Below are 21,750 nucleotides of genomic sequence, written 5' to 3'. Positions count from 1 at the left end.
GTTATGACAATGTGCTTTTGATTTAAAACAACAATTCTGTAAATATAACACCAGGGTCGGCCGATGTATCTCTGTACAGTTTATTTTACAAAGGATGAGATGAAGCACTGAGGTGCATATACACTCATGAATAATGCAGGAAAATACAGTTTACTTTTTGCAATAAGACAGAAAAATTATGTATAGCAAATGCTTTCAACACTTAAAGACCAGATCAACAGCTGGTGTAAATCAGCACTGCCCTATTAACTTAAATGGAGCTATGCCAATTAACCCAGTTAAGGAGCTGGCCCTTACACCTTTTGAGCATTCAATTCTTCAGCCAAAATGATTCCATGGTATGTTTTTATGGGACAATGACAACATTACAATTTACACACTGATCAAAGATTTACTGTTGTTATTCAGATACAGATCTTATGTTACATCAGTTATTTAAGGGTCTATTCAGACAATATTTGTGGCAAGATATAAAATTTTGATTAAACACATTTTAAAAAGAGGTTGTTAGTACTGGCAAAAGACAACTGTCACTTTAAATAGTTAGACAGTATTTAGCAAAAGGACCATATAGGCAACTACATTTTATTAGAAACCTGCTTGAGAGCATGGCTCACCCCTGATCTGATCTGCTTTTGAACAACTGCAGTTAGACCGTTTACCAAACTCCTCACTGGATTGCCCACCTGCTTTTGGACTGTTAAAACAAAGAAAACAAGTTTAAAAAGAGGAGATTCCATTTGTCCGATATTACCACCTGCTCTGTCCAGAACAGACCGATACTGTTGCTCTTATAGATGGTGTTCTCTCTGTGTATCACCAAGCGAATGGAAATGGGGCAAACCCCCAAGGCAGCTTTAAAAATCACAGCCTCGGTACCCATTACTCTGAAGGAGTAGCACATCTCAGGACAAACGTTCCTAAATCTAAATGACTAGACAGTGACGTCTTGCAAACCTGAGCACCCCAAGAAATACTCTTCGAACTCCAGTCCCAATCCTCAGCCAATACACATGGTAACCCCACCCACATGCTGAGTCACTTTGCCACAGTGACAGCCTCAGAGGGAAGAGTCCTCATTTACAGGGACCTCATTAGAAAACAGCATTTGCTTGGGTCCAGTGTGGCCTTTATTCAGACCCATTATGTGACGTTTGTTGCTAGTTTTAACGGCACCCCTGTATGGAAGGACCTTTTGTTGTAAGATTAGCTTAGGAGGTTGTTCTGAACGCCCTTTAGGACAGGGTCATTTCTCTTTGTGTGGCATGAATGACTCTACCCTTCCAAGGCAAGTGTGACATAGCCCCTGGTCATGTGAAGTAAAGAATTTTCTGCAGTAACTGGCTGGTGAATCTTGCCCATATGCTCAAGGTTTAGTTGATCGTCATATTTGGGGTGGGGAAGGAATTTTCCTCCAGGGCAGATTGGAAGAGGCCCTGGAGGTTTTTCGCCTTCCTCTGTAGCATGGGGCACGGATCACTTGCTGGAGGATTCTCTACTCCTTGAAGTCTTTAAACCACGATTTGAGGACTTCAATAGCTCAGACATAGGTGAGAGGTTTTCCGCAGGAATCATAGAATCATAGAATATCAGGGTTGGAAGGGACCCCAGAAGGTCATCTAGTCCAACCCCCTGCTTGAAGCAGGACCAATTCCCAGTTAAATCATCCCAGCCAGGGCTTTGTCAAGCCTGACCTTAAAAACCTCTAAGGAAGGAGATTCTACCACCTCCCTAGGTAACGCATTCCAGTGTTTCACCACCCTCTTAGTGAAAAAGTTTTTCCTAATATCCAATCTAAACCTCCCCCACTGCAACTTGAGACCATTACTCCTCGTTCTGTCATCTGCTACCATTGAGAACAGTCTAGAGCCATCCTCTTTGGAACCCCTTTTCAGGTAGTTGAAAGCAGCTATCAAATCCCCCCTCATTCTTCTCTTCTGCAGGCTAAACAATCCCAGCTCCCTCAGCCTCTCCTCATAAGTCATGTGTTCTAGACCCCTAATCATTTTTGTTGCCCTTCGCTGGACTCTCTCCAATTTATCCACATCCTTCTTGTAGTGTGGGGCCCAAAACTGGACACAGTACTCCAGATGAGGCCTCACCAATGTCGAATAGAGGGGAACGATCACGTCCCTCGATCTGCTCGCTATGCCCCTACTTATACATCCCAAAATGCCATTGGCCTTCTTGGCAACAAGGGCACACTGCTGGCTCATATCCAGCTTCTCATCCACTGTCACCCCTAGGTCCTTTTCCGCAGAACTGCTGCCTAGCCATTTGGTCCCTAGTCTGTAGCGGTGCATTGGATTCTTCCATCCTAAGTGCAGGACCCTGCACTTATCCTTATTGAACCTCATCAGATTTCTTTTGGCTCAATCCTCCAATTTGTCTAGGTCCTTCTGTATCCTATCCCTCCCCTCCAGCGTATCTACCACTCCTCCCAGTTTAGTATCATCCGCAAATTTGCTGAGAGTGCAATCCACACCATCCTCCAGATCATTTATGAAGATATGGGTGGGTGAGATTCTGTGGCCTGTGTTATGCAGGAGGTCAGACTAAGATGATCATAATGGTCCCTTCTGACCTTAGTATCTATGAATCTATGAAGTGCTGAATGACCTCAACTTCCACTGAAATGAATGTGCACTAGAAAGCTCAAAGGATCTCTCCCAAAACAAGTAATAGGCCCAACAAAGAGCGGAGGAGAAGGAAGCAGAGGCTAGTTCAAGACGAAGGGGCAATGGGTGGGCCTTCTCTTTAACACGGCTAAAGTTCGCTATACCCTCAATTTCAGTGGCAAGCATTGCTGATGTCCATACTTGACATTAATAATCCGTGCGGTAACATCAAGTGGGTTTGGGTCTGCACTGAGTGATCGTGTGGGAGCAACAAAGGGGAACTCAGAAAGCTTCTGAGGTCTGTACACTGGCTGTTCCTGTGGAAGTTCATAAGGTGGGTCTATGCATTTTTATACTTGTGTAGCTGTAGCAGGTACAATTTAAATAAGCACTTAGAATTTGGGGGAGTTACTAATTGTATTTTTGTGGAATCGCAGTTAAGGTTCACACCATTGTTCAGTTACTTAAGAAATCTGCAGCAATGAAACCAATTTGCTCAAATTGTATTCCTGGAAGTTCAGGGAATCTGAACACAGTAACTGGTAGGCTATTTCTGCATTCCTACTGAGTTTATCTTTCACACCATAACTAAAAAATAGTCCAACTTAGTATAAGTTGAGGGAAATTAAATTTGCACATCTGTTTCAAATTTGATTAAATATTTTCTCTGTTTCTTATGCTATTGACCTGAAATGTTATTTAAAAGGTCTTTACAAGACTTTAGTAATGTACGCATGTTAGAATCATCTTTAGATAGGCCCAAAAAGATTCTGCCTTGTGGAGTGCATGGAATTAAAAATTAGAAATCAAATTATGCCAAGTATTGGTCCCATTGGTGAACAGACTAGGAAGAATTAGTGGAGTATATGGTGTATAGCCCCAAAAGGAGTAATTGCACTTCCAACCACAGCAGCTTGAAGCATAGTTTGAGTACCAGTCACTTTCAGAAATTATCCAAGAAGCATGACATCGTGTTCTGAACATCAGTGCAATATAAACATGCCAGTGACACCTGAAAATCTAAACTGAAGAACAAAATGCTTGGAAACAGATATAGCGCTGGTGGAAATGTGTCTAAAATAACATTAGGAGCTGAGCATTCAGAAACAGAAATCATGTACCTTTATGGATAAGATCTACTTTAAAATATGACGTATTCACCATTGCACAGATAGCAGTTGGGGAGAAGAAATCCCCAAAGAAAAGACATGCTAATGAAAAAGCATTATGTCACAGAAGCATGTGCTCCCAAGTCTTGGAGGATGCCTGAGGCGGGGTTTGTGTATGTGGGACCCTGAGTCGTGCAGTGGCCTAGTGTGGTTCTGGACATGACCACACTCTCAGGAACCTGGGAAATCTTTGGACATGACGTGGGTGTTGCCATACATCAGTATCCTGATGAACCCTTGACAAGTGACCAGGGAGTCACTGTATTACTGAGTATCAGGCAAGCCAGCTCACATGCCATGGTGAAAAGGATCTGGAACAACAGTAGGGCATTTCTCTGTGGGTACATTATGGATCTTGTACCGTTTGAATTCTTCCCAGCATTGTTTTGGCCATAATTTAATTCAAATTAGTAGCAGAACTGGTGTTTTTGTATTGGGGTGGGAAGACATTTGCTCGTGATGTGCTGATACTCTCCCCTGGCTTTAGTAGCTACTGCTACCTCTAACTCCCAAAGCTGGTCAGACTCTGGATTGACCTGATCGCTAGAAGTTTGTCCCATGGCTGGATCCCCTGAACAGAGAATTGTATTTTCTTAACAAAACTTTTGGCAGATGTTGCTCTTGTGGTGCAGGTGGTTAGCTGCATCTGGGATCAGCTTTACGAGGCTGATGGACCCACTGGGTTCTCGAGCTCCTGGAAAAGGACTGAGTAGATTCAGCTAGTGCAGAACACAGCAGCTGGTGCCTTGAAAGGAGAGACCCACTGTGATCACATTGCTCCACGAGCCAGGTACCCACTCTGGGAACCTTCAAGGGGTGGTTATGATTTGTAAGGTTCTCGATAGTCAGGGAGCCAGCTGTGTGAGCAGCAGTCTGTCTCCCCGTGTCTGACTGTGGGAGCAGAGATCTAACAGTTCACTCTTGCTGTTTGCCGTGCGGTTTGTGCTTTCTTCACTTGCTGGCAGCAAAGCATGGTGAGTGGTGGGCCCCTCCCACTTTCCTGGCTCCCCATCGTGGTCTGGCAGAGCCTGGGTTCAGAGTGCTGCAGGACACTATGGATATGGAAGTTGAGCTTTGTGACTATTGTATAGAGAAGGAGCAGCCGGGAATATCAAAGGGTGTTTGGGTCTCAGTATGTCTTCATTGATGGAGAAGATCAGGTGCCATGTTAGAAGGAGCCCACAGACTTTTCTAAACCCAACAAGTAACTGGGTCCCCTCCAGCCCAGTGTGGTAGCATAATGCCTTGTCTTTCAGCAGATGGTGAAGTTAATTTTCTTTGAATAAGCTGGAGCCTTTCACACTCAGGTATCTGAGGCTCTTATTTTTGAGTGCTCAGTCACTATTTATACTTGAAAGGTCACAATTTGTTATTTAAATGGAAGCCTTAATTACGTCCAAGACCTTATTTAGCCACCTAGATCAGTAGTTTTATTTCCAAAGATTCTCTTCACCTTTTAGGTGCCATTTACTTCCAAGAGACTTGTGAATGCTCAGCACTTCTGGAGAGCAGGTCATGTATTTCTATATGTGGACCAAGGAGTCCAACTTTCCCATTTTTTAAAACTTTGCTGAAATGCAGAGGTTGGGTAGTACCCTTCTCAGACAGTCTGAGCAGTTATTACTAGAGCTGGTTTGAATCCACTGACCCAACCATCTCCAAAAGCTTTAGTTATAATTCCCATTGAAAATATCTGATATGTTGTTAAAATAGTGTGCTGGGAATGTAACCTTCTGCCAGAGAATGGTTAAGCACACTGGTAACACTGTTGTGTAGGAAACATGCAAATGGAAAGCAGCAACAAAGCAGTGTGAAACTGCACAGAAAAGAGAAACACAATGAAACAATAACGCTGTGAGCAAGCAAACATTTTCCTCTTTTATACACTGCAGTGGAGAAGGTTTGCTTCTAGTGCTCATTGCAAACAAAGTCACAGCTGTTCCAGGGAAGCGGCTCCAGATGTGCACTTAGGCAGAGTTGTATATGAGAAAATTACTCTGGTAGGAGAAAAAAAGCTATTTCTATAGGATTTTGTTCCATGACTTCATGACTTTTTTAGAATAACTCACTCATCTTGTAAAATGCAGCCTCCAGAGCTCCCAGGCTGTCACAGTCATTGACCCAGTGTTCCTAAGGGTGAGTGTCTCACAGGCTTACAGCAACCTGAGTGCTGAGTGGCTGCACAAAAATGCTGGTTATGGATCTGAGAGCTTTTAGAGCAGGTTCGGAATCTTTCAGCAGCCTCATTTGGCAGCTCTTCGTCTGTGAGAACAGCTGGTGGCTTGTCAGTCATTGAAGAGGCAGATATGACTCCTATGTTAAAGCCAGGGTTTAGCACATCCAGCTAGCAATGAACTGGAAATGGCAAATGTGTTGGTTCCAGAAGGAATTCAAAGAGTGAGAAAGATAAGCTTTAAAAAGATGGTTTGCTTTAATTAAGGTGCATCAATAAATGTCTGCCCAAAAATGCATGGCAGGCTGGTGTATGAAGACAGAAAAGGCTACCTGTGTGTGACATGCAAACTGTTTTACATTCTGTGGTAGAATGTGAAGGACTCAGACAAGCTCAGGCTGCTGGCAACATAAAGAAGTTAAAATGGATAGATTACACTGCAGTTGTGAGGGGAAAGGAAGTGTTTGAGGCCATGGAAGGAGTAGATGTGAATGAGATTGAACAATGTGGCAGAAATGAAGGGGAGCATACAAAGCCATTCAGCCTAGACAATGGTAATAAATATTCCACCCTTGGGGAGCGAAGACAATCAAGCTGAGAAAAGTGGCTACTGAAAACCCAAGACTGACAGTCAGCTGGACACAAGAGGCTGGGGACCCACTGCTGAAGGATGTGGTTCAAAATACCTGCATTTTTTTCAGATTTAGAGAAAAGAACAGTATATCACCTCTGGGGTGAAAAACAAGGCATGGGACAAACAGCATCCTGAGAAATGTTGGGAAATTCTCACTAATTGTCCTTTGTGTGGAAACAAATCATAAACTGGATATCTTCTAGGGCCAACAGTAAAACTTCTTTGGAGTCTCTTTAAATTATACATGACAATTGTCTAACACAAAAAAGTATTGCAGTCCTCATTCTCACTCAAAGATTAATTTATTACTGACATAAAAGATTGACTGTCGAATAGGTGCTAGTTATTATGATCTGACTGAAATATTTATTAGCAAAAAGAATACAATCCCAACTAGTAATATGTATATATACTTAGCATTTTAAATGGGCCAGTTTCCAAAAGGTAAATTAATTATGAGCAAAACTTATTGGGGACAAAAAACTTGAATAGAAATGTATGCATTAAAATAATTACTCATTTAAGAATGCTTTACTATATGTCCCAAAGTCCACAATTCTTCAGTCATGAGAAAAGGCTGTTTAGTTAAAAAGCAAACAAAAAACCCAAATACCCATAAAACCCTCCACTAGCTTAAGAAGGAATGTGAAACAGGCAAAACGAAACTGATGAATAAAAAAGGGGAAATTGTTAATAATAAATATAAATTAAAGTTAAGAAATGCAGGTAATTGATAAGAGAAGCTAAAGGTATTACCAAAAACTCTATGGTCAATATGGTTAAAATAATTATTGTAATTTATTTATGTCCAGTGATGTAGGTTCCATTATTAGATGGAGTGCTAAAATAGTCAGTAATGATGCAGAAAAGGCAGAAGTGTTCAATAAATATTTATGTCCTGCATTTGGAATGAAGTTGAACTATGTAGTTATTTATTTATATAATTATGCTGAAACACTTTCTGTTTCAACAGTAACTAAGAAAGATGTTACACAAAATCTGCAAAACTGATAATTTGCACACAAAAGTTTTAAAAGAGTTGGCTGAAGAGCTCTCCAAATTATTGATTTTAATTTGTACTAAATCTTGGATATATACTAAATCAGGGATAGTACCAAAGGACTGGAAGAAAGCCACTGTTGTGCTAACAGACAAAATTTTCAAATTGACCTACAGTAAGACGTAGGCTCTTAAATGCCAGAGTCACTTTTGGAAATTGTACTTTTGAAAACATTACCTTACATTTTATTGACTTTTCCAGTGCCTGTCACCCAAAGTGCTCAGTAAAGATAACAGAAGGACACATCACTAAAGCAGAAAACCAATGTAATAATAATCAAACCAAACAAGTGATGAGGATTGGGAGTGATCAGAGGAACAGCAGGAAAGTCAGGATAGCACAATGGGATGTACTCATTAGAGCAGCAAGGCAAGTCAGGTGAACTGGGTTCTAGTCTAGCCAGTGTCTAAATAGTGAGACAGGTGGCTAAGGGGCACACATTTTTAATACCATCTAGGGAAAACTTCTCTCTGATTGGCTGCCTGGCCCCATTTGTCTGCCTCCTGGGGAAGAGCAGCCAATCATGGCTGCTGCAGGAAGCAGGCAGCTCTCTCCCCCACCCCTCAGGAGTGGAGAGGAAGGAGCAGAAAGCCCAGCAACTCAGGGTAACAGGGAGATGATTCTGATTAGAGTACTAAGCTGCAGTCCCAGCACGCTGGTGCACCAGCTTTGTAGGCATGATGGCAGAGGAGTGCTGTAAGGTGGCATTTGAAGGAGGACAGTGTAAAAGCATTGCAGGATTTTACAGAGAGCCCCTGTGCATATGGGGTGGTGTGGGAGAAAGTGTGAAGGTATTTGCTGGGCTAAACAAGCCAAGCTCTTTTAATTTCCTCTAAAATCATCTTTCCATTCCACTGATCATCCTAATAGCCCTTCTCCAAACCTCTTCCAGTTAACAATGTGATAATCAAGTGGCAGGACCAAAAGAGCCAGAACCAAGATTTCTGCTGAATCTTAAAAAAGGATCTTGCAGTCCTGTGCAATGTCAAGAAAGGGTTAACTGCAAAGTTTAACAACAGGAATAATATTGGAGACAAGAAAAAACTGTAATTCAAAGATAATGTCAAACTTACATAGCTGTATAACATCAAAGAGCTATGAATATCAAATGGCATCTGTCCCTAGTTCTGACAGTGAGAAACAGGAACAAATTCAGAGAATAGCAACAACATTGGAAAAGGGGCTACAATTATAAGGACAGGTTCCTGATGTTCAAAAGTACTGGGCACCCTCAACTCCACTGAAAGTCAGTCAGCTGGATATGCACGTGGTTGATGCCTTAGAAAACCTGGTCGGCAGAGGAAAATATTTTGAAGAGTTTGCGGCCCCGATGAAGTCTTCTTCAGCTGAAGGTTCATATCCACAACGGGTCAATTCAGTTGGTAGTCTAGAAGTACTCTTGGATTCCTCGCAAATGTTGACCTCTCACATCACAACAGCTGTGAGTAATCTCTGTCCCATCCTGGCAGATGAAAACCTGGCCTCAGTTATTTGTGCCTCCATCGATGCTGGACTACAACAATGTGATATACCTGGGCATGAAACCTTCAGCTGTTTGGAAACTCCAACTAGTGCAAAACATTGCAGTGTGTCTCCTTAGCAACACAGGCTATCGCGAGCCTGTCCTCCTGCTCTACACTGTGACCTTCCCATAGAATTTCAAATCAAGTTCATGGTCTTGGTCCTTATCTTCAAAGCACTGCATGGTCAGGGCCCTAAAAGACCATCTAAAGCTCCATGACGAAGCCCAATAGTCAGCTATGTTCTTTTGGCACAGAGGAACACTCAACAATAAGAATCAAGCTTATTTGTGCAGAAGACAGAATTTTCTCTGGGGCCAGTCCAAGACCGTGGAATGAACTCCCCCAGGAAGTAATGACCATTATAACCTCACCACATTCAAGCTCCAAGTGCAAGGCACATTACTTTGACCTTGCTTTCTCTAATATAAACATGTAGAGACAGGGATATTTAATAAATAAGAATTTTTTAAAAACAAAACACTTCACTTCATGTTTCTCCTTCTGGGGGAGGATGAGAGAACAAACAACATGTGACAGATGTGTAGTTGCACTGCTTAATGCACTGCTGGAAAGTGCATCATCAGATACTAGTGATGAGTGCAGTATGAAGACCTATACAGAATAGAATAGACCTGCTAACTATCTGCAGACATCTGATGGGTGTAAACATCAAGGAAAGCGAGAAAGAGATGGAGAGACAGAGTGCATGGGCATCCAAAAGACCACAATCTAGGAGTTATTTCGAGGAAATTAGACAAAGGCCAATTTAAACTTGGATCTATTTGGCTGGGAAAGGACCTCCCAAATGGAGTGTTAGAAGATCCTGCAGAAAGCAGAAACTGTAGGACAGGGGTGGGCAAACTTTTTGGCCCGAGGGCCACATCGGGGTTGCGCAACTGTATGGAAGGGCAGGTAGGGAAGGCTGTGCCTCCCCAAACAGTCTGGCCCCCACTCCCATCCACCCATTCCCACTTCCCGCCCCCCTCAGAACTCCTGCCCCATCCAACCCCCCCTGCCTCTTGACCCCCTGCCCCTAACCACCCCCTGGGATCTCACCCCCATCCAACTTCCCCTGCTCCCCGTCCCCTGCCTGCCTGCCCTGAACCTTTGCCCCATCCAACTGCCCCCTGCTCCCTGTCCCCTGACTGTCCCTCATCCAACCCCCCCGCTTCCCGCCCCCTTAGCATGCTGGAGCCAGCCATGCCGCCGCACTGCCTGACAGGAACAGCGGGCCAGAGCGCTGGTGGGGCGGTGAGGTGAGGCTGCAGGGGAGGGGCGACAGCAGGGGAGGGGTCGGGGAATAGCCTCCCTGGCTGGGAGCTCAGAGGCTGGGCAGGATAGTCCCATGGGCCAGATGTGGCCTACGGGCCGTAGTTTGCCCGCCTCTGCTGTAGGACATCACACTGCATAGGCAGAAATGGACTTAAAGGTCTAATTTCTTCCATGGTCTTTTTGCCACCGAAGTCAACCAGACAATAAATGAGGTAGCTACAGCACAACCGAGTCCTTCCTGGTAAACAGATGGTGCAAGAGGTCCCTTTCAATCTTACTTTCTATCAGCCTCAAAGAGAAATGGAGATGATAGAGGGTCTATATGTCTCTGAGTGGGATTATAAAACAGGAAGGGCTTGAACAGGTGTCTTTCCTCTGTGGGGGTTTCTCCTAGCCTTTTGCCTTGTTTACTGCTTTAGGGAAAAGCCCATACCTCCCTGCACTCAGACATACTACCGTAGCAAGGCAGTTGTGCTAAAAAGTATTATACAAAATCAATGTACCCTCACAACACCCCTGTGAGGTAGGTAAGTATTATGAGCCCATTATTATAAATGGAGGAACCAGAAAAGTTATGTAATATGCCCAAGGCCATCCAGCTGAGCAGTGGCAGTGCTGGGATCCATGTTCTGGAGCTCCTTGCTTCCAGCATCATGGTCAAATCACTAGTCTGCTTCCATGGCTGTTCTTACATTCTACACAAAGAGTCATGCAATGGGTGTAGTGCACAGTCACTGAAGAACAGAGCTTGCTCTGTACCAGGAAGCAAGGTCCTCAGTTTCTCCCAGCAGCAGTACATCCCTGGCAGCTGGAAACTTCTGACAGGAAGAACAGACATCTGGCTTCTTAACCCTGGAATGTTGGGAGCTTAAGGCATAGCACAATGGGAACTGATGTGATGATCAAATGTGACAGAGACACTCCCTACAGACAATAAATACAAGGTATCTGGTAGCAGAGCAACCCTTTTGCCGTCCTGTACCTCTTCTGACCCTTTACAGAACCCATTGACCTGGTTAAACCAGTGAAACCATCACATATCACTAATCAGATCAGTCTATATTTCCATGTCCACAGGTCTGATATCTCCAGTTTTGTGTTCTTGTACCCACAGTTCCCTGTCTTTGGCAGGCTCCACTTTTTGAAGTAACTGATCGACAGGCTCTATTGTCTAAAAAGATCAGAATGAGAAGCAAATTGTCAAAAGCACATATCAGAACAGCAATTCCTTGCAACTGAATCAGCTGTGTCACTGTCACAGGAGTAACAGCCTCCTCTCAATTAGCTGGATCCATAAATGGGAGGTCAGACAAAATACAGGCTTTGCAGTAGGAATCATACCATTGGTGAGGCAAGTCCAGTGTATGCTGCATCCAATTCCTGGTGTGACAGTAGGGTTGCCAACTTTCTAATCGCACAAAACTGAACATCCTAGCCCTGCACCTTCCCTGAGGCCACGCCCCCTTCCCTGAGGCTCTGCCCTCCGCTCACTACATTTCCCCTCCCTCGGTGGCTCACTTTTCCCCACCCTCACTCACTTTCAAAGGGCTGGGGTGCGGGAGGGGGTGAGGGCCATAACTGGGGGTGTGGGCTCCAGAGTGGGGCCAGAAATGAGGGGTTCAGGGTGCGGGGAAGGCTCGGGCTGGAGGTTGGGGTGCAGAAGAGGGTGAGGGCTCCATCTGGGGGTGCGGGCTCGGGGGTGGGGCTGGGTATGAGGGGTCCGGGGTGCTGGAGAGGGGTCCAGGCTGGGGGGGTGAGGCAGAGCGGTTTGGGGTGCAAGAGGGGATTCTGGGTTTGGGGGAGGCTCAGGCTGGGGCAGGGGGTTGGGCCTCAGGGTTGGGGCACAGGCTTACCTCCGTCGGCTCCCAGTCAGCAGCGCAGTGTGTGGGGGGGCTAAGGCAGGCTAATTCCTACCTGTCCTGTCTCCATGCTGCACCCTGGAAGGGGCCCCTGTGCTAGGCACTGTACAGACAGTCCCTGCCCTGAAAAGCTTACAAACTATGAACAGCCAAGACAACCAAAGGGTGGAACAAAGGGAGCACAAGTGTCCCTATTTTACAGATGGGAACTGTAGGCAGAGGGAGAGTAAGTGACTTACCCAAGGTCACTCAGAGAATCTGTGGCAGAACTAGCCCAGAATTCCTGAGTTGTAGGCCACTGCCTGAACCACAAGACTATCCTTCCACTCTCTGTTTTCACTGGCTTGTTATTATGACAAATGTCTTGCACAGGTTGAGTTTTTGGAAATGTCTGAGCAAAAATGGTTCAGGTTTTGTGAGAACAAAGTTAGTGGGGGAAAATCTGCCAATTAAAAAAAAATCAAACCATTGCTTGAAGACCTCTAGATCTTCATGGGCTTGGGGCAGGAACTTGGAATTTCCAGGGGGATAGTCATAGGGTCAGAAAAATGTCTTACACTGTCCCCTCAAAAATCTGTCTCAATTTAGCCAAGTTCTAAAATGTGGAAAATCACCATTTGCAGCTGAACTTCTTCAATGATTGCTCAATCTTGCCACATTGTATTGTTTTGGAGTGATTGCATGGAACTCAAGTATCAAAGGGGTAGCCATGTTAGTCTGGATCTGTAAAAGCGGCAAAGAGTCCTGTGGCACCTTATAGACTTACAGACGTATTGAAGCATATGCTTTCATGGGTGAATACCCACTTCTTCAAATGCATGTAGTGGAAATTTCCAGAGGCAGGTATAAATATGAAAGCAAGAATCCCTGATTGAACTAACCTCATTATCCCTATCCTGATTCTTGCTTGCATATTTATACCTGCCTCTGGAAATTTCTACTACATGCATCTGAAAAAGTGGGTATTCACCCACGAAAGCTTATGCTCCAGTATGTCTGTTAGTCTATAAGGTGCCACAGGACTCTTTGCCGCTTTTGCATGGAACTGTGTTTCCATATGGGTTTCAGGCAAAATCCCTGCACCTGCACATCAAAATACTCTTTGGTCTATGGCAGGAGCACCTCCTCTCTGTACTGAATGGGGAGTTAAGAATTATTTCCCATATTTTACAGATAGGATCACTGAAGACTAGAACAGTTGCTTCTGGGACAGCTTGGAATAGAACCCCAATTCCTGACCTATGCTTCTCACAAAGGAAGTTCCACATCTAGGTGTTTCATCTTGCTTTCTGTAAAATTCTGTTCTTTGCTTACCACTACAAACTCACTGATAAATGTACACATCATTTTATACAACAGCACACAGAAATCCTAATTCCCAATTGGCTGATCTAACTAGTAGATCACACTTCCCTCCAAGAGCTAGGAACAAAACCCGATTTGTAGCATTCTGCTGCTTAACAAATAGTTGCACATGTGTTGATCCATTTTTCTTAAAACATGTGACCAGTCCCCTCCTCTTTCCCCTTCCAGGGAATTCCCAACAAAAATTATATGAAAAGAATGGTCAAACATTTGTAAAATGAAGGACTCCAATCCCAGAACTAAGGCTGCATTTGCAACCTTAATTTGGCCCCTTGTGTGTTTGCATTATGGAAAAGTCTTTAATTGCACGATCATGTACTATTATTTTCACAGGACACCTGCCTCATATGGTGCACAGGATGGATGTTAAAAGAGGCAGGGCTGTGTAGTGAATGAGGCTGTCCATAGCAGAAGATAGAAAGTATGCAGTAACTGTGGTAGTGAATTGCAGAAAGGGAAAACAGGAGCTTGTGTTTAAAGCAGTCTTCCTGGGACTTGTGAAATCTGGGTTCTTTCCTCGGCTCTGCAACAGAGTTCCTATGTGATATTAGGCATACTACTTAAAATGAAAATTTTCAGAGGTGGCCACTAATTATGTGTTCCTATTTTGTGGGTGACCAGCCCGAGACATCTGAGGCCTGATTTGCACTAGCTCAACAACTCAGAAAAACTGATCACCCAATCACTGTGGCACCCAAAATTACTGGGGACTTTTGCAATTTGAGTTTAATTTCTCTGTACCTCCTGTCCCCATTCGTAAAATGGGGATACTAATACTTCCCTGCCTTCGAGGTGTTGTAAAGGTAAATTCATGAATGTTTGTGAGACTCAGACACTATGGTGATGAGCACCACAGAAACACCGATGAAGAAATAAAAACTGAGTGTAATGTTTAGATGGTTTGTAGTAATGGAGGCACATGTTGAATGCCGAGGATAAACTACATGATCATCCAGTGAATAAAATATGTGATCACGTACTTAGAGAGTACCGTAATGCACATGCTCAAGGATCCAAATTAAGATTGCACCGGCAGCTGTAACTCTGGTATTTCCTGACTTTTAGATGCTTGACTTTTCAACCATTCTTTTAACATATTTTCTTTTGAATATTATTATCCTGGGGAGACTGGTCTATCTAGGAGTAATTCACTGTCCTAGGTGGCTGCTTAGTGGTTAATTAGTAAACAAGCACCTGGAGCTAATAAAAAAGGCTACCTGAGTTTGGTTAGGGAAGCTGCTCTCAGAAAGAGGGGCTCATGGAGAGAGGAGCAATCCCAGAGAAAAGGTTCTCCCAGGGAAAGGACAGGAGCAGCCCAGGAGAATGAACTGGGAGCCATTAGGGACTTACTCAGCAAAGAGCAGCATGGTCTGGGAAGAGTGGCAGCCAGCAGAACGCCCCGCAGAGGCCCACACCCCAGACAAGGAATTCAGTGTGCGAGTGCTCCATGGCTAAAGGACCAAGATGTAAGACTAGTTACACCCAGAAGCAGAGGGTTTCCGGTGGAGAGCTGACTGAAGATTTTGCTTATGTTTTGTGTTGTTCTTTTCTATTTCATAAAAGAGACCCACAGAAGAAGGTGCTCTGTGATTCCCAAAGGCCTGCTTTGGAACTGTTTATTGCCTGGGTGAGGGGAAACCAAGGCAGGGCTCACCCACGGCACCAGGCCTGCGTGCAGTGCGGAGCACTGGGGCAACCTGCGCTATGACAATTATCTCTATATGTTCTGATGTATACGGCTATGATTATATGATTTCTGTAATGTGAATATATACCTCCAAATATATCACAATATACTGAATACCACGTGCACCAGAATACATACCACATATGCAAGTATTTGAACAGGTGCCAGTTTTACAAGATTTTACATTTTCATTTTGAAATAATGGTTGCTGTGATTACCATCTTTCCTGCAACAATGAAGGACTGTGTGTGCTGCTGGGAGAGTGATAAGCACCTATCCAGGAGAGGTGTAAATTAAAGTAAGGGGCTGCTTTGCCTTATGCCTTCCTGTCAAGCACTTCTCAGCCACATCCTGCACCACAGGGCTTTCACCGCAGGGCTTTCCATTCCAGTGGGCGTGCCCCTTCTGACCAGCTTCTCTGCTCTTCCATCTGTCTCACCCCCAGACTCTGGATGTCTCTGGAGATTCATGGTAGGTGCACAACCACAGACTCCCAAACTGGCGCCACTTACATCTTAGTCTCCACTAGACAGTGGAATTTAGCACACTGTGTACAAGACCAGGCTTGAGTCCAGCAGAGCCTCACTACAGCTCTTGGACCAAAGGGACCTAAAGGAAGAGTAGACTCACGCTTTGGTTGAACATGTCTGTCTCGTGCCGCAGCTGTGTGTACTGGCAAAGGTGCTGCCGAATCATTTCCACCCGCTCCACCTCCAGCCTCTCCAGCTCCTGTGAGAGAAAAATAGGCCCCTATCTTGATCAGTGGCTATGCCCAGAGTGCTGCATGCAGGCCCAGCATAGGGTTTTCTAATGGTCAAGGTTCCCACCACTGGCGACAGCTGGGGCAGCTACCCCAGGTCTGGGCTTCAGAGCCGGGCTGTGTGCACCGTGTCTCAGTAAGTATACTTCGTGCAGGAGCAGCAACAGCAGGTCTGGCCTGTGCCCAGTGCCACTGGTGGGGGAACCAGTAAGGAGACAGTGCAGCAGGGAAGGAGACTTGTGCAGTTCCTCAACAATTCTGAACCTTGCCCAAGGTGAGAGTCCTTAGAGATGGGGAAAGGCAGAAACTACAGGATCTGTGGAGGGCTGTTGCCTCTGGAGGCAGGGGCAGGACAGGGACAACGAGGCCCTGTTTCCTGGCTGCAGCCCAGCTTATTGTGCTGCTAGCTCCAGAAGTTACCCTGGAAGCACTGCTCTGGAGTCCTGGCGACATGGGTTTATGCCCAGAGGGCTCATTCACTGGGGGAATGGCTATGTGTAAATTAGCTTCCCATAACTCAGCCAGCAGTGGACACAATCAAGGTTTTGTCCCTGCCTATCCTTTTCTGCCCCCACTGAGGTCAGCTGAGCCTCAGGCCACTGTGCATCTGAAGAAGTGGTTTTTTACCCACCAAAGCTTATGCCCAAATAGATCTGTTAGTCTTTAAGGTGCCACCGGACTCCTTGTTGTTTTTGTGGATATAGACTAACACAGCTCCCCCCTGATACTTGTGTCTCTTGGATTCTGATGATGTATCCAAGCCCCCTGAACGTGTCTGCTTTTTGACACTGCTGAGAGAGTTTGGCCTGTAAGACTTGTCAGGCCAGAAAGCTGTTCTGTCAGGAAGAAAGCTCTGTCTCTTACAATGACATGCAAAGGAGCAAACTTCTGCCTTCCATCATAAGAAACAGTGTCTGCCTTCACATCACCTCCTCCCTGGGTAACCCATTCCAGAGCTTCACCACTCTCCTAGTGAAATAGTGTTTCCTAATATCCAACCTAGACCTCCCCTACTGCAACTTGAGACCATTGCTCCTTGTTCTGTCATCTGCCACCACTGAGAACAGCCTAGTTCCATCCTCTTTGGAACCCCCTTAAAGTAGTTGACATGCTCCATAGCTGGAACTGGAGCCAGAATGGAGGGCTGTTTTGGAACCAACGGCTGCCTTGATTTAGGGGGTGCCAACTTGGAAGGCATGCGTGGCTTGATGGTTGGTACTGATGGATCTGCCAACCTGTGCGATTTTTATCATGCTTTTGTGCCTTGGAACATACCACTTCTCCAGGTTGGAACTCATGGGCATTGCTCTTCTTGGGCCTGGAAGAAGACTTACTGCCATGCTTATAAGCATGCTTCCTTGCCTCCCAACTAGGCACCGGTATGGGGTCCATAGTACTGGTACTGGCAGAACGAGACTCGATCTTCCTGGTGGAGGTGTGCTCCTGGGTTTCTCAGGCCAATATACAGGGGGGTTCCCCAGGCTGGATCTGACTGAGGCCTCATGGAGACCTCCACAAAATTCTTTTTGAGACGGAGCGCACAGCCCTCTTGGGTACGGCTTGGGAAGGACAGGCAGATACTGCACCTGGATGAAATGTAGGCTTCTCCCAAACACTAGAGACAGAGTTGGCACTTGTTGTTGACCAAGAACAAATGCAGGCAGGATGCACAGATCTTGAACTCTAGCATCTCTGGAATAATTCAGTACCCATTCGTGGGTGCTGGGTGGGGAGGGGGAGACTGGTGAAAAAAACGGATCCCCAAAGTCTCTTAATTCCCCAAATTAACACTAAAAACACTAAAACTACAAGTAAAAAGAAGAAAAATTATGCACAATTCTAAAACTCTTTTTTAAATGCGTCAGTGAGAGATGAGGGGACACTAACAACTCTGACTTTGTCCATGGGGAGAAGGAACTGAGGGTGTGGTCAGTCCACCCCGCCCTTTATCGCCTCGGACAAAACCATGAGGCAGAGCAAGGGCACATGTGTGGACCTACAGACACTACTTTCAAATTCTTTGGCTCCGGACACATGTGCATGTGTAAACCCTCAGTGGAAAACAATAGGGACCATCACTCGAAAACGAACCAAACAATTCTTTGTGGGGAGGATCATGTGACTGATTTGCATGTAGTTAAGGAAACCTCTAAGCTGGAGCTGAAGGTATAAATTCCAGCTTGGACAGAAATACCCAAACTGGCTTTGATTGAGCTAGTGCGCTATAAATAGCAGTGTAGCACGGGCAGTGGGACTCGCTAGCCACCCCAGTACATTTCTGCCCAGAGCCTAGGTGCAGCTAGCCCATCTTGCTGCTTGAGCTGTGGTGACTACACATCTATTTTTAGTATGCTAGGTCAATCAAAAATAGTGCATGTACATCTATCTGAGCTGGAAATTACATCTCCAGCTGCCATGTAGGCATACCCTTAGACAGAAACTTCCCTGAGGAAGTTAAATAAAGAAAATTTAAAAAAAAATCAAAATCTGAGTATGGGTTTCATTTGGAACTGAACTGCATTTCGGTCAAGAGTCTTTATGTGTATGAAGATACAGCCTTATGGGGACATTTCTCAACCTACTTTGATTTAAAACAAATCTTTCATGTTGCTTGTTGGGCAGTGGCCTCTGTCTGCTGCTGCAGGACTTGTGAGCTCTATCAACTCCCCAGGAATGAGAATCCTGCTCCTTTACACCAGTACACAGCAAGAGTCATTGCGCCATGGATGTCAATGGATTTGCCCCAGTGTAAATGAGAGAAGAATCAATCCAGCCCCACAGTAGGAGAGACAGATAATTACTTACCGTCAGTCATTCTGCTTCTCTGAAGAGATCACCTCTCAGGATTTTCACTCATCCACCTGCCTCCCCTGGGAGTTAATGGACTTTGAGTGTTGAATGCTGGGTCTGCCCAATGGGCATGCAGTTCTGAACTGCCCAGGGCTGATCTAGAATGGCTCATTCCTTTGTATTTGTTTGAAGAAAAAAATGGGTTACTTTTTAATTGCCTGTCAGGAGAGCTCCAACTTCCCATTCTTAAAAGGAACAGGCTGCAATCTTTAAAGCCCCTGAGGTACCGCTGTTTGGAGCATGCCCACAGGGAGCTTGTGAGGTTGACTGGAGAAGAGCCCTGCAGCCCACTTACAGGTGCTTCAGAAGGTCTTAAATTACTCCTTCGGGAATCATGCACCACTGCGCAATGCAGAATTTTACAGAAATTAACATTGTGCGCACAGACTTTCCTTTCCCCCACAGAAATGGGCTGCAGTGCTGCTAGCCACCACTAGGGGCCGCTGGACCCAGCAGAGCCCAGATCGCAGACAGAAGACACTACTGAGGAGCTAGAGAGTTCCTGGCCGCTGCAGTTCCCAGCATGCCCTGAGGGAAGGAGAGGGCGGTGCACAGGAAACTCCGTGCAAGCCTGGGATGGAGCATCAGAATGTTACTCCCTCTGGATCCCTGCGCTCTGGAGGGAGGTTGTGGGTATCTGGGCCAGGGGGGCCCCGGGGCTCAGCTCTGGGGTGGGGAAGGGGAGTTGTGAGTGTTTGCCCCCCTGGCTGGGCTCGGGCGGGAGGGGAGAAGGGGGCAGAGAAACAGGAACTGGGTTGTCATAGGGGTTTCTTTAACTCTCTACTCCTGGGGGAATTTTTGTGTGTCTGTATTGTTACAGACATACTTGCTGACAGGAATTTTGAAATAAATTACCAAACTAATTGAAACTGGCCTCATTATGTAGTGTTATTTTGACAAATAAAATTTGCAGAGTTCTGCAGAATTTTAAAATATTGTGTACTGAATTTTTATTTTTTTGGCACAGAATGCCCCCAGCAGTATTAAATACATAAATGCCAGGACATTTCCCACATGAGTAACCCCGGAAGTATGAGCCCCAAGAACGACAGTTCTGTGATATGATGCCTTCAGAGAAGCAGAATTACCAGCAATTATCTCACTCTATGTGCTAAATTGCAAAACCATGGGATAAAAAATGATTGCAAACCTTATTAATTTATAAATGTATTCACAATTTAGCACGAATCTTTTACTGCTCTGCCCTCTTCCCACTACCCCAATTTTCATGACCTGCTTCCACCATTCCTAACACCTGAGCAGCTTCAAACTACTGCCCCTTTACACTCATACTGTGAGGAAAATGTTTTCTTTTTTCTCCCCAAATGACATTATGCTTAATTTCCTGGATGAGCAACATAGTGGCAGGTTAAAGTCTGTTATCTCTTCTGTATTGTGGCTGCAAATGGAGAGATACTAGGGTGATCAACACGAATAGATTATCTTGAAGGGCTTTCATCACAATGAGAAATAAATAAAAGAGCAGTATTAGAAACACAAAGTGCTACACACTGATACATACCAGAGTGCTGGTCACCATTTCTTCAAACCACTTGGATTGGGCTTGATTATAAAGATCCACACAACGCATCAGGTCATCTCCTGGAAAGATCAAGATAGCAGTAAGTCATCCTCCTAGTCCTTGTAAAGGAGCGGAGTAGGAAGTGACAGGTTACTTTTCTTTTATAGTCATATATTTGAAGGCCATTAGGTCACCTAGTTTGACCCCCTACATAGAACAGCCATAATTTCTGGTTGAACTAGAGCACATCTGTATTACATTTGTTATGTGCAAACAGAAAACAATCCCACCATATACTCTGTGCTAGAAAAGGGCCAGTTGGCCAGTTTTCCAAAGCTGAAAACATTTATTAGAAAAAACTAATGGGGGGGAGGGGATTTACACATAAAAATGTGAACAATAATTGGGACTCCTTTAAAAACATTTTACTAGAAGCCCAAAAAGCCACAATTCTGCCATCATGAAAGAAGGCAACTTCAGTTAAAAATACATCCTGGTTAAGATGAAAAGTGAAAGCAGCAATAAAAAGTTTAAAAACAGCAATTTATGACAAACTAGGAGAACTTGAAAACGATGAATTCTGGACCTGCCTGGTAGCAACTCCACAGTTAAGACTGCATTTGAAAATGGGTTTAACATGGGGTATAAACCCTGTTTTGTGCTGAAACTAGATGGCCATGGAATTTTAAAAATATATCAGGAAGAAATGGTTACTTACTGTAACTGTGGTTCTTCGAGATGTGATACGGCCGTGTATTCCACTCAGGTGTGTGCACGCCCAGAGCATCTGGAGCCAGAAAACTGTACCTAGCAATACCTGTAGAAGGGCGGCATTCGTACCTCATGGCCATAGCCTGTCCCCTGGGCATATGAGGCAGCACCGATATGACCCCCCTCAGTTCCTTCACACCGAACGCCCAGAGACAAAACTCTGATGCAGAGGTAGTGGAGGGTGGGTCGTGGAATACATGTCTGCATCACATTTCGAAGAAATACAATTACAGTAAGTAACGGTTTCTCCTTCTTTGAGTAGGTGCAGCTGTGTATTTTATTTAGGTGATTCACAAGCAGTACCCCCAGGGGTGGGGCTCAGAGTCTATTTAAACAGATTGCAGGACCACTTTCTCAAAGTTTGCATCTACTCTGGATGCCACAGTAATGGCATAATGGTTCGTAAATGTACGTCTGTATCAACAACCATGCAGCAGCCCTGTAAATATCCAATATTGAGACATCACTTAAGAACGCTAGTGATGTA

At 44.9% G+C, this 21,750-nt stretch overlaps 1 protein-coding gene across 10 annotated transcripts in view; it reads right to left on the bottom strand.

Moving 5' to 3' along the window:
* Positions 1–21,750, bottom strand: part of GAS7 (growth arrest specific 7) — a 369,130-nt gene that overhangs the window by 150,334 nt on the left and 197,046 nt on the right. For 8 of the 10 annotated variants that reach the window (XM_073310806.1, XM_073310812.1, XM_073310808.1 and 5 more), the window contains 2 exons: positions 20,493–20,572; positions 15,991–16,089 (listed from right to left, as the gene is read on the bottom strand). In XM_073310806.1, the coding sequence (XP_073166907.1) occupies positions 15,991–16,089; positions 20,493–20,572 (179 nt within the window). Of the gene's footprint in view, positions 1–10,346; positions 11,621–15,990; positions 16,090–20,492; positions 20,573–21,750 lie in introns of those variants that run through there. The other 2 variants (XM_073310810.1, XM_073310811.1) reach the window with 1 other exon arrangement.

Source organism: Lepidochelys kempii, chromosome 14 (assembly GCF_965140265.1).
Source record: "Lepidochelys kempii isolate rLepKem1 chromosome 14, rLepKem1.hap2, whole genome shotgun sequence".
Taxonomy (NCBI): domain Eukaryota; kingdom Metazoa; phylum Chordata; order Testudines; family Cheloniidae; genus Lepidochelys; species Lepidochelys kempii.
This window is presented reverse-complemented; position numbering and strand designations above follow the sequence as displayed.